This window comes from Chiroxiphia lanceolata, chromosome 2, assembly GCF_009829145.1.
Source record: "Chiroxiphia lanceolata isolate bChiLan1 chromosome 2, bChiLan1.pri, whole genome shotgun sequence".
Classification (NCBI taxonomy): domain Eukaryota; kingdom Metazoa; phylum Chordata; class Aves; order Passeriformes; family Pipridae; genus Chiroxiphia; species Chiroxiphia lanceolata.
In genome coordinates this window covers 108,594,952-108,607,254 of record NC_045638.1, presented here as the reverse complement: position 1 = coordinate 108,607,254, position 12,303 = coordinate 108,594,952, and the positions used below count along the sequence as shown (strand labels likewise).

Below are 12,303 nucleotides of genomic sequence, written 5' to 3'. Positions count from 1 at the left end.
CTCATAAAGTAATTGCTTGCTATGTAAAGTGATTAACACAGTTGCATAAGTTGCAAAAATGGAAACTAAGAAAACTGCTTTCATTTTTGAAAGTTACCCAGCCAGCTTTGGCTTCCTGTCAGTAAAAGAAAGATTGGTGACTTTGTGCTTTGCATAGCGATAAAAGCGTTTGTAGATGAAAGCACTACACTATTAGTGCTGCCTAAAATTTGTCCATCCTGTTGGAATCTGGTTCTTAAATAATTGATGACTTGCAGACATGGCACTTGTATCTTGAGCTCTCACAGGACATTCATGCACTCACTGATACCACTTTGCAAAAGGTAATGGAATTACTGTAACATAGATAAAAGTAAAATAGCATCTTACTTTTAAAGACATATTATTGTATATAAGTTTGAAACCAGGCTCAGCAACAATAAGTGAATGATGTTATTAACATGTCTGTATTAGTAGTTGAAGATATTTTAGTACATGGTAGGTTTTTTGGGGTTTGTGCTGGTTTTTGCTTTTTTCTCACATTTTTCCCTCCCTTCTGTTCCCAAAGAGTTCTAGAAGCCAGTATTGCAGAAAATAAAGCAAGTTTAAAGAGGACGCATCCAGAGGTATGGAGTGACTCTCCAAACCCTTATGATCGGAAGCGGCAAGACAACTGTCCAGTAGGATTAAAGAATGTTGGCAACACGTGCTGGTTTAGTGCTGTCATTCAGGTAAGCACCCCCTTCAATTAGCTGTGTGTACCCTTCATTGTATCTGTTGTGAGGTGAGTTAGCTTATTTTATGTGAATAACTTAAAATATCTGTTTTCCTGGGAAGTTTAGGCCACTGCATGAGATGTTTTTGAGCATTACTTATTTATTGCATCTCTTAACGTGTTCATCCATAAGTCTGATTGAAGTGTAGAAAGTACTGGTAGCATAACTAAGTGAAGCTTCAAAATGTTTCTCATTAAGAAGTTGTGGAAGACAAGGAGTTGAGTCTCTGAAGATCCTGGGCGTCTGCAGCTCATACTGACATCAGTGACAATTGTGGATGCCTAAAAACATGTGAAAATTGGATTACAGATGAGGATCCGACTTTTTATATTAAAAGGAGCGCATGCAAATGTCTGAAAGGGGGTGGCTGACAATGGAGGTAGGTGGAGGAAATGAGACACCCTCAATCATGGAGTATCAATCACTAGAATAGCTGCAAGGGGATGGATAGGTGGGTAGGGTAAAAGAAGGAACAACTGATAAAGAAGGAAACCTGAAAAAGAGGAAAGGGAAGGTCTGATACAGCTGCAGTTGTCTGGTTTGGGTTGTTTTACCTAATACAGCCAATGTGTGTGTCTGTTTTTGTGTATATGTAGCTTAATTAAAAGCTAGCTTTTTTGGTTTTTAAGATAGGGTAAATAGGGAAATAAGTACAGATACTGCAACTTGTCTAGTGAAAGCTAATGTTCTTATATCAACAGTTCATGTACGTAAACTTTATGAATCCATTTTTTAGGAGATTTTCTTTTAGAAGTGATTGATAAATCTATATATGTTTTTGTAAATAATCTGTAGACCTACTGAAAAGTATTCCAATGCACAGAAAACTGTATGTGAAACCGTAATACAATAGGGGGGAATTTATTTTTAGTGTACAAGAAGTGAGTTTGGCATATTGTAACTTTTCGTAGTCTGACATTTTGAGAGGAAGCAAATAAAATATTTAATACCCATTTTTAACAAATTACTGTCAGGCTGATGCACTTTTAGATAAACTAATACTGTTGCTTTCATACTGATGGCTGTTGTACTTCAGGCTGAGTCCATTTAGATCAATGTTCTGCTTAGCAATTTCCACAAATGGATATGTACAGAGGAGCACAGCTTGCATGATACTGCTCTGGTAAAACACTCCTGAGCCTCCAACTAATTTCACCTTGGAGGGGTTTCTTAACCCTTTGCAATTTGTTTAGTAAAATCCCAGTGGGCCTCTCTTGTATGTACTTGTCTTCCTTGAACCTTGCCAACTTCTTGCACCCACAGGGTCCTTCGAGTAGGATTTCCGTAGTTTTGCTCCATATTGCATGAAGAACTGCCATGGTTTTGTTTGGTTTTTGAACCTGGTTCCCACTAACTTTGTCTGGTGGCCTCTATGTCTCCTAGTGGAGAGTTTAGAAGTTGCTTGCTGTTACAGTTCTGTGGGCTGCTGTCCTACTCTCTTTTAACACCTTTATTTCCAGGTTGGCTGCTGAACTGCAGCCTGTACAGAATCTGTTCTAACCTCTCATCCAGTTTGTTGCTGTTCTCTGGATCTTTCCTGCTCTAGCAGCGTTTTAGTTGGGGAACCGGGAAAGTTCTTAAGGTGTGAGTGGACTATGAATTTGAGGTGGTATGATGGACAGATAAAGGCTCTTCAGGAAAGACAAGTAAGGACAACAAGGAAAAGTGTTTCTTTCCTTGTGAAGGCGTAGCTCAAATGTGTGAGGCAAAGATGACAGTTTAAGATAAGAGTTTATGGATCAGATTCAGAGGTGGTAAAGGTGCCACCTTGATTATTCTATTACAGACTACCCTCCTCAGGATGAGGATGTGGACAAAGCCTTCTTTAGAGGCAAAGAAGTAGTAGTTCCCCTGGGGAGCTTCAATAAGCATCCTGAGTCTTGCTGGGTCCACCATAACAGCACATAATTAAACCAGATTTCTGGAGAGTATCAGGGACAACTTCTTGACATGAGCACCGGTGGGCCAGCTAGGGGTGATGCACAGCTGAATCTGCTGTGGGAAAACTGGAGATGTAGTAATGTGGATACTCTTGACTGCAATGACCATGAAATAGTAGAGTTCAAGATCCTGATGGGAGCAAGGAAGGAGTAGCAGACCCTGGAGTTCAGGAGAGCAGACTTTGTCTTCTTCAGGAAGTTGGTATCTGGGATTCCATAGCAGGCAGCTCGGAAGGGCAGATTTGCTCAGGAAGGCTGAGAGCATCCCCTGATTGCCAGAAGGGTCCATTCTGCTCTCAGGGAGCTCATGGCCAAGCCCCAGTGCAAGCAGGCAGTGTGCTGGACCTGGAAGCAGAAATGGGCTACTGAGGAGGAGATTGGAAATGTTGTCCAGGCATGCAGGAATTGGTGTTAGGAAAGTGGAAGTTATCTTAGAGTTGATGCCTCAAAGGATGTCTAGGGTAACAAGAAAAGGTTCTTGAGGGTGCACTGGTCATAGAAAGCCAAGCAAGAAGAACGTGGTTCTGCTGCTGAATAGAGCAGGTGAGTTACTCAGTGCCTTGCTTGGCCTTAGTCTTCACCAGTGAAGTCTCCAAGACCATTGTGCATAGTTGGGAGAACTCTGATCAAGGGTTAAGGATTTGAGTCAGAGATTACTCAAGGAAACTTCCCCCATAATAAGTCCAGGACCCACTGAGCTCCATCCAGTGCTGAGAGAAAGTGGGGAAAAGTCTTAGGAGAGCAACTCTTTCTCTCATGTTTGAGAGGTCATGGAGAGTCAAAGATGTTTCTGATTAACTGGAGCCAGGCATTTTACAGCAGTGCATATTGTGTGGATGAGAGGCAATGCAAGTGACTGAGATAAGAAAGATTCAGCCTGGATATAAGGCATTTTTTTCCATGAGGACTGGCAGGCAGTGGAGGTTGCCCAGAGAGGCTGTTGCGGGGTCTGTCAAACCTTGAAGGCTTTTAAGATGCCTGAGAAAAAGCCCTGAGTAGCCTGGTCTGATCTCCCAGGTGACCTCCTGTGAGGTCAGGCAGGAGGCTTGACCAGAGGCTTCCATCATTCTCTTTTCACCTGAATTACCTTATGATTATATAGTCATGTTTTCTGTTCCATTCTGTCTTCTTAATTATTTTATTCTGCTTTTAACTGTTATTCTACTTCATGTGTGGAACTGATACTTTCATAGAACGATCTGCCATAAATTACAAGTTTTGAATAATGCTAGTTAGCACATCATTTTCTGTAAATTTTAGGCTTACTCTGTGCTACCTACCTCACTGTACTCTTATCAGTGTTGAATTTGGCTTTCTTGTTATATAGATACTCAGTCTTATATCATCCATCTGTCAGTTCATCTTTGCCAGCTCTTGTTTTTACAACATTGTATATTTCTGTACTGAGCAAACATGGTCAAAACTTGCTCTTCTTTCTAGATCACTTCTGAATTTTGCTTACCAGCACAGTCTTGGTGAATGTGCACTAACCTCCCCTCAGGCTGGAACAGATGCCCTCTTTTTCTTTTGGAAAGCACATAAGTTGGATTAGTATTATCTGTGTACTGTTTGACTTCTTTGAGGTTTTTGGTTTTGTTTGTGGTGGCTCTTTTTGTTTGGTTTGTTTGTTTTGGTTTCTTAATGGGAAGGATTTACTTACAGGTTACCTGTATTTAATGCTGTAGATAATGAAATGGAAAGACTTCTTTATTTGTTCTACGACTTCCCTTCCCACTGAGGTTTTTCTGTTCTTAGGCCTCTTTCCTTTCAGCATCTAGTAATCCAACTAGTTTTCTGTTTTCCTGGAGATCTTTTTGTTTCCCTTAATCATTTCTCCTTCTTTCTTTATTCCGTCACATGCATAGCTCTTTTTGCAATAGCAGAAACATTGTCTTAGTGTTAATAAAAAGAAACCTATTATTTCCATAAAGATCTTCATGGACCTAATACGACTTGGTGTTTTACTTTCTCTGTTGTGCAGTCAGATTTTACATTCCATAGTAGTCCCAAATCTCAAGATGACTGATTTTATGTGTATGTGCATTTCTGTAAAAGACATTTATACACAGGAAACTGCAAATATTTAAATAAATGTTTTCATGGAAACTTGAATTTTTAAGTCATGAACCACAGAGATAAGAACAGAGGCCAGAGAATGTAAAAACCTATGCTAGACCTATGATCTCATGTTATTTATACCCAGCCTGCAACTTTATACCTTGAAAACAGATTATAAAGAGACCTAGCTAGTGCTTATGGTCATGAGCCATACTATGTGAAAGTATGTGGTGTCTGGAATTATGATGATTTGATCCTAAAAGATAGTGAAATGTCTGGATTTACATCTGTGGGATATAATTGAAGTAAACCATTGAAAGATTTATAACTTCAGTTGGTTGAAAAATTAGGTTATTAATATTGTCTATCAGCCAGGAAGATTTATGTTTCAAACAACCATCCCAGGAAATTTAATGCATGTTAATTTAGAACATTAGCTAATACCATATTTATTTATCCACAAGGCAGATTGATTACTTGGGTTTCATTGACTATGTAGGAGTATTTTCTTGCTTTCTTTGGGAGTCTTTTGAAACCTGACACATCACATAGGTCAACAATATCTAAATGTTAACTACTGTCAGTCACAATGATATATTGTGTAATATAACCTAAAACTAAATTGCAAAGAAAGAAAAATCTTCCTTCTATTTAAGGGGTGCTTGTTAAGGAATAAAAAAGATTTTGACATTTTGACAGTTTCCTTATACAGTGAAGGTTGTTTTTTATAGGCACCAATTAACTGATTTAGTCAAATTCAGTCATAAGTGGTTTGTTGCATTTGCTTTACGAGCATGAAATTCCTTAATAGATGTTTGCAGTGAGTGACAGCAAACCCCCTAACAAGATTCAAACATTGCTGGAAATACTGCTTTTTAACCTATGTTTATTTGTACCATAGAGTAATTTACATATGTGGAAGTCATCCTCTTCTGCAGAGGAACCAGGGAGTCTCTCTTCAGAGAGCTCCAAAACCAAGTTTTGCTTTCAGCAGTTATATTCAGTGTTACTAGAATGAACAGGAATATTTTTTCCACAGTGTAACTTCTAAAAATCTGCCCTGCTGTTGAAGACTATTGACTTGATAATAACTTGTATTTAAAATTGAGTCCCCAAGACAATATGTCAAAACAAAACTGTATTAAAGGGTGCTTGTTTCTTCCTTACCGACCAAGAAATGAATCAAGTTCCTCAATGAGTTTTCTTTCTCCTCTTGAACTTGTAATAAACCTATGTTTTTGACAGGAGTTCATACTTTTGCTACTGTTTAGTTAGATTAGCTTTTATAGAAGGACCCTAAGGACCCCTAAATCCTAAGGCTTTAGAATATTTCTAGAAGGTTGTTTGTGTGTTGTTTGTTGGTTTTTTTTTTTTAATTCTAATTCTGATTATTCTAACTACATATGTCTGTTCTTGAAATAGAACTTACAGATACCAAGTTCTTTTTAGAAACAAACCACAAATGTAGCTCTGTTTTTACTTTTTTTGCAGTAGATTTTAGTGGCTCCCTTGTGAAAAGGTAACTTCACAGTTTTTCTTGGCTATAAGAGTTTATAGTCTGAAAATGGCCCATAAATAATACATGTATGGAGCTTGTGAAGCAGCTCCTTTTGTGTCATGCTGAGCACGAGTTAAGTGTTTGCAGGACATGGGATGTAGAAGGTGGGTAAGTCACAGGACACAGATGTGCTGTTGGAATCATGTCTTAGGCTTGCTGCCTGTATAAGTTGTATCCCAGATGTTTTGCTTTAAGACATTGCACAATACTAACTTTCTCTTTTGGAGTCCCAAAACAGGGTTTTGGTTGTGTGTGAGAAATAATGCAGGGCTTGCTCCTTGAAAAAGGTGTCACGGGAAATGCCGGGTAGTTGGTTGTTTAGTGAAAGTTTTCCACTCTGTGTGCCAAGACAAATTTTTGATGGAAGGAAGAAAGTGTGTGGGGAATCAATGAAAATTGTACTGTTACTGTTGCTCTGTTTCCCCTTCCCCCAGTCCCATGCCTAAAGTACGAAGTGCAGTGTTTTCCTGGGTCTCATGACTTCCAGAGGCCTATCTGGACTGTAGCCATTCCCTTTACCAAATGAGGTATCCCAACAGGACAGCTGGGGTTTGGCATCTCCACACTCTTTTTCTCTGGGATTCTGTCAGGGTCTGGTTAGTCATCCAAAAATGAGGCTTTTTTTTCTTCCACAAAAGCACATAGCTTGCAGAACAAAGAATTAACAAACTAGTGTCTTACAGATCTCCATGGTTGCTCTTTGACTTTCATTTTCAGGGTCCCTACCACTGCTTCCAGCATTTTAGTCTGTTGCATTGTGTTTGGGAGCAGCCTTCTTGCTTTCCTGATGTCAGTATATGTGAGGTTAGGATCTCCTTCAAGCCCAAGCTTCTAGTTCTGGGAAGAAGTAAGGCAGCTTGATGGGTGAGAATCAAGCAAGTATTTTCTTCCCAGCTGGTGGCTCAGCTATTGTTCTTACCATCTTTGAAGCAGCCTCCCACAAGTATCTAACATTTACATTAGTTTATGTTTCTTATTTGTCACGATGAATGGAAAGGATTGTGATGGATGATGTGGGAATGCATTAATACCAAAAATCCTAGGATTATATAATAAAATTTGCATATATACATATATATATACACACACACATACACACTGTACATGACTCCCTTGCTTCCCTGGCCATAAACTGGAAGGTTGCATATTGAAAACATCCAGTGCTCAACCTCTGTTTGGGTTTAAATGGTCATTGATGGAATATTTTCTTTCCACTGTTTTCACTGTGGAATAGCCTGGGACTAACTGTTCTGTAGAGTGTCACGGACAGAGGAATAATAATGTTGGAAATCTAGCTTCTTGCTTCCTATCCCTCTGTCACTCCCTCTGTTTCCCTGTAAACATTGACTTGTCGCTTCCAAGTTCAGTCATCCTATAATATTTACCTACAGGATATTCCTTTTACTGCTTTTTCTTTTTCTGTGGTTTCCACTTCCCTCAGGTTGCTTGTGTGATTGTCAAAGTCTTACCTTATATTCAGTGATACCTAATATTGCAGAAGTTTCTGTTGTGAGGGTTTGGAAAGCTTTAGTGGATGATGGCTTTAGCTTTGGCTCATAAATAGCTGCTCATTTAAGTAAAATAAAGGATACAGGATAAGTATTGGGTTACAGTCCTATGTGCAGTTCCTAGATGTAGAAGGGCATTGCATTGTTTAGGTGTGTTGTTGAAGTTTATTTCACGTATTTCATCTATGCAAGAAGTTGAAAATTGTAACCATGTAGGGAAATGTTGGCTGTTATTTTATGTCCTAACAGATTTGGGTTTTTTTTGCTTTGACCCATGTAATAGAGGAGTGGTTGAATGGCATTTTTTAGTATGTGCCAAGACACAAGCATAAAGTGAATTCTTCTGGACACATATCATACTTAGCTGTCTTCTGAATTGCAGTAATGTTCTGAGTTAGTTGCTATAAACAAGTAAATGTTCTCTAAATGCAGGCTGGTAATACCATGGTGAGCTGTTTGTTTAAAGTGTTGACTTAACCCAAGTCTGCTAGCAGTCTTAAGTTAGTTTGACTTTCTAGATCAAACAGTATGCAAGCTGTTTTCCATCTTCTTCCATGTTGCACCTCAGCCTTTTGGAAACGCAAAACATGACCGCTTAAAACTGCTTTTTATACCTTGGTTATCAGCAGTTTGGAATGCTGTTGGTTGTCTGTTTATAAATAAAACTGTCCTTTTAGAGGTACTTTCCAAAGCTTTTGAGATATGGGATGGAATCTCTCTGACTTTGAAATAGCTGAATGTTTCACTGATTGCTACCACTGTACATGTGGGGTTGTTCTGCTGAAGTTCAGCCATGAGACACTGTCATATCTGTATGTAGGAGTTTTTGTTTCAGAGAGGCAGAGAGAAAAAACCCCCTCTTCCTATGCTTTTGCAGTGAAGTTTGAACAGGAACCTGCTCAAATCCCAGCTTCAAAGCTGCTTTCCTCACTTCCCTTCTGTCTTCCTTATATGCAGTTTTCTAAAGAAAGCCAGAAAGGCTTTGGACTGTGCCAAAACTTCAGTATATGTAAAGAAGCATTATCATGAATATGTTTTGGGTTACTTCCTAGTTTTCTTAATGCCTGTCATTAGTCTCTATTCTGGAAACAGGATTTACCACTTAACAGGAATAAGACACACACAAATGGAGTAGAAGGCAGCCCTGGTGTGAGTTGTAAGGAGAAGCAGGGCAGGCAGTAGTGGCAATAAACAGCCACTTCATGGACTTTGTTGTGGAAAAAAGTAAGTTCAAGAATATAAACCAAAAGGGAAAAAGTAGATTAATAAATAGAAAAAATGGGGAAGGCCTTAAGGGGAGAGAGAAGTGATTCTCCCAAATTGAATCATAGAATGGCCTGGGTTGGAAGGGACCTTAAAGATTGTCTAGGTTGCTCCAGGGTTGGGGCAGCCACACTTCCAGGGTTGGGGCAGCCACAGCTTCTCTGGGCAACCTGTGCCAGTGCCTCACAGCAAAAAACTTTTTCCTAACTTCTAATCTAAACCCACCCTCTTTCAGTTTGAAGCCATTCCCCCTTGTCCTGTCACTCCAGGCCCTTGTAAACAGTCTCTTTCCATCTTTCCTGTAGGCTCCCTTCAGGTACTTGAAGGCCACAATTAGGTCACCCTGAAGACATCTTTTTTTCTAGGCTGAACAATTCCAATTCTCTCAGGATGATCTTTGGGCACAGATGTAGAGTCCAAACGACTTGAAAGTTGGAGAGAATGGGACTTAGCTGGCCACTTTTTTTCAATATGGAGCTTTGGACACTAATATTCAATTTGAGGCGTTTCTTTGATATAGATTATTACCATGAATAAAAATTTAACTCCAATAATACCCAATCTATCTCACTAAAACTAGCTCTATATACCATAAACAACCAAAATGGTTTATAAAGTGAGGTGAGAACATAAATCTTATTTGTCATATTGGCAGAGGCAAACTATTCCAAATAATATATGTTGACGTAGAGCTCTATTTTTGCTTTTTATTTTTAGGACTTAATTAAGGTTGCTCTCTGCTTGCTATACAGAATGAAGGTACTAGAATATGGTCTAGAATAAATGTCAAATTGGAAATGCCTAAAATGTCCCAGATGACTAAACAAGGCAAATGGGTGTTGTGATGTGTTAATGCATATGTAAGCTTTCAAATTAAACAAGATCATGTTTTAGCTAAATGCCAGTACCTGAAGGAATTCATTTAGGAGCTCTGTAGGAATGCATACTTCTCTTTTCCCTGCCAAAGCGTTGCTTTTCAAGCTCTCTTAGTAATATATATTTAGTTTTTGGTTTTCTTCCTTCTGTCCTTCCAAGCTTAACCTTTGTGAATTGAATGGGAAGCTGTCTGTGTTCATGGTATTATGAACTTAAGGTTTGCATGTGAACTTGTATAAAGGTGATCCCTATTAAAAATTCTCTAGTTCTTGTGCAAAATTTTTTGCCCCCCTTTTTTTTTTGTTCCCCATGCTGGGGGAAAAACGTTTTTCATCAGTTTGTTAGTGAAACAGCTGTTTTTAGTGCCCTGTGCCTACAGGATGTGCAAGAATCCATCACAGAGCCTGTGTGAAGCTTTCTGCAGCAGCTTGGTAGGTCATCTTTTATCTAGACTCAGAAGTACTGTTCTCTTACTCTCTAAGTGTTGCTGGTGTCAGTAAATTTACTAATTTAGGACTCTGCCAGTGGCTTTTAATGACCTGTGCTGCATGCTAAGCTTTTATGGATTTAATATGCTGACTAATTTATATCCTTGCACCGTTAATGCAGCATCACAGATCTTGAATTAATCCTTCACTCAGGCAATCGAAATTCTGCCAAGGTCCTTATGTTTCATAATCCTAGACTTGAAGGGGGAAAAGGGATAAGCAGGGTGTTTTAGGTGAGACCAAGACAACTTATATTCAGAAATTGCATCTGGGCTCTATGTAGGTTAACACTACTCAGAAGAGTGAAGGCTTTAGTATCTTACGGTCTTGAAGCTACAACTCTGCCTGGTTCTCTCTGGCATGATAGAAAATACATCTACATCATCACCACCTATAGCAGGGGACAGCCACAGTATGTCTGTTGTCATTCAGCATTGTTAATGTGAATGACCTAAACTGACATTGGATTTCTGTTGTTGTTTATTCTCACTTTTCTTTTACCATCTTGTTCCCCTCCCCAAAACTGACATAATAGGAGGCAGATATTCTAAAAAAATCTATTTATTTTCATAGTAATTTGAATTGATATCACTTACCTCAGCCTTAGCTTGGTGAAGTTTCCAGATGACAGCTTTTAAATAGGTGTAAATACACTTGGGGGCGGGGGGGGGGGGAACAAATCCACAAACCCACCTTTTATAGAGTTCTCCTTGCAGGCATAAATTCTGCATGCTTTGGTAAATTGTAAACAGATCAAGGCCAGTAGATCTGAAGTATCCACCTTTTAGATCCAGCCTGTTTTCTCTCGCTGGGACCCCTGACAGTTTCTGTTGCTGAAGCCAAGTGGGTGAGAGGTGAAGTGCTGTTCCATGTAAAAGGTTTGGAAGGACAAAAGATGGCTCAGCAAACTGGAAATTCTTTTGCCTTGGCTGTTTCTGAAGCACTGGGGTAGCTGGCCATGGGAGGTTTCCTTTATAGCTCTTTATCACAGGAATAACTGTAAGTTCCTCACTGAGGTACTTTGGGCACAGAAATTGGTTGGTCTTAGGCACTTGTTTACACTTACACTAGGGAATTAACTTTTTCTTAATGGAAGTGTCCTGAAGTTTATTTAGCTCAGTATGGAAGAGCTATGGCTCTGTCCTTAGCATTAGTGCTGTTGGTAGTAGATTAACTGGGATGGTTCTGCTGCATCTCCATACAACCATGCACAGAGTGAGCTGTTCTGGAGAGAAGTTTAATAACTAAATATCTTGCATAAGAAATTTGAAGTAGAACAAAGCTGAAGAAGAAAAGAGCATATTGGACAATCCTCTTAATTACTCTCAGCAGATTGCACAAATAGGTTTGTTCAGGTTAGTAAAAAAGCACAGAGTTATGTGTTCAGTTTAGAGTTCTGGATTAAAGAAATAGAGTTTTTGGGAAAAACTTACAGATTGAATGCTGGGCAAAAATGCTAAACTCAAGTACAGTTTTCTGTACATAATTTGTGTATTTATGTTATGACATTGGCCTGCTCAGCTGCTTGGCATTTTGATGGCACTTGGATTAGTCATGGAGAAAATTCAGCCTTTGGACATTGTATTTCAGCAGCTGGTTTATTTTGTATGTAAGACATTGCTATGTTTTGCTTGATGAAGAGCCCACCAGTGGAATGCTGTTACATCATGAGATATAACTTCAATTAGTATCAGCTTCTAGAGTGACACTTCAATTAAATATTAACATTTTCTCTGCTTTGAGTCAGTAAACAAAGGACTCTGTTTTAATCTCCCTTCTCTGCAATGATAGATAAAAGGGGAATGTGTATTTGGAACAGCAAAACAAGAAAAAAGTTTGACTACTCAATTATCTGCT

General features: G+C 39.0%; 1 protein-coding gene across 3 annotated transcripts in view; it reads left to right on the top strand.

The window, feature by feature from the left end:
• Positions 1-12,303, top strand: part of USP25 (ubiquitin specific peptidase 25) — a 90,177-nt gene that overhangs the window by 36,187 nt on the left and 41,687 nt on the right. For 2 of the 3 annotated variants that reach the window (XM_032678826.1, XM_032678827.1), the window contains one exon: positions 548-710. In XM_032678826.1, the coding sequence (XP_032534717.1) occupies positions 548-710 (163 nt within the window). Of the gene's footprint in view, positions 1-547; positions 711-1,045; positions 1,135-12,303 lie in introns of those variants that run through there. The other variant, XM_032678829.1, reaches the window with a different exon arrangement.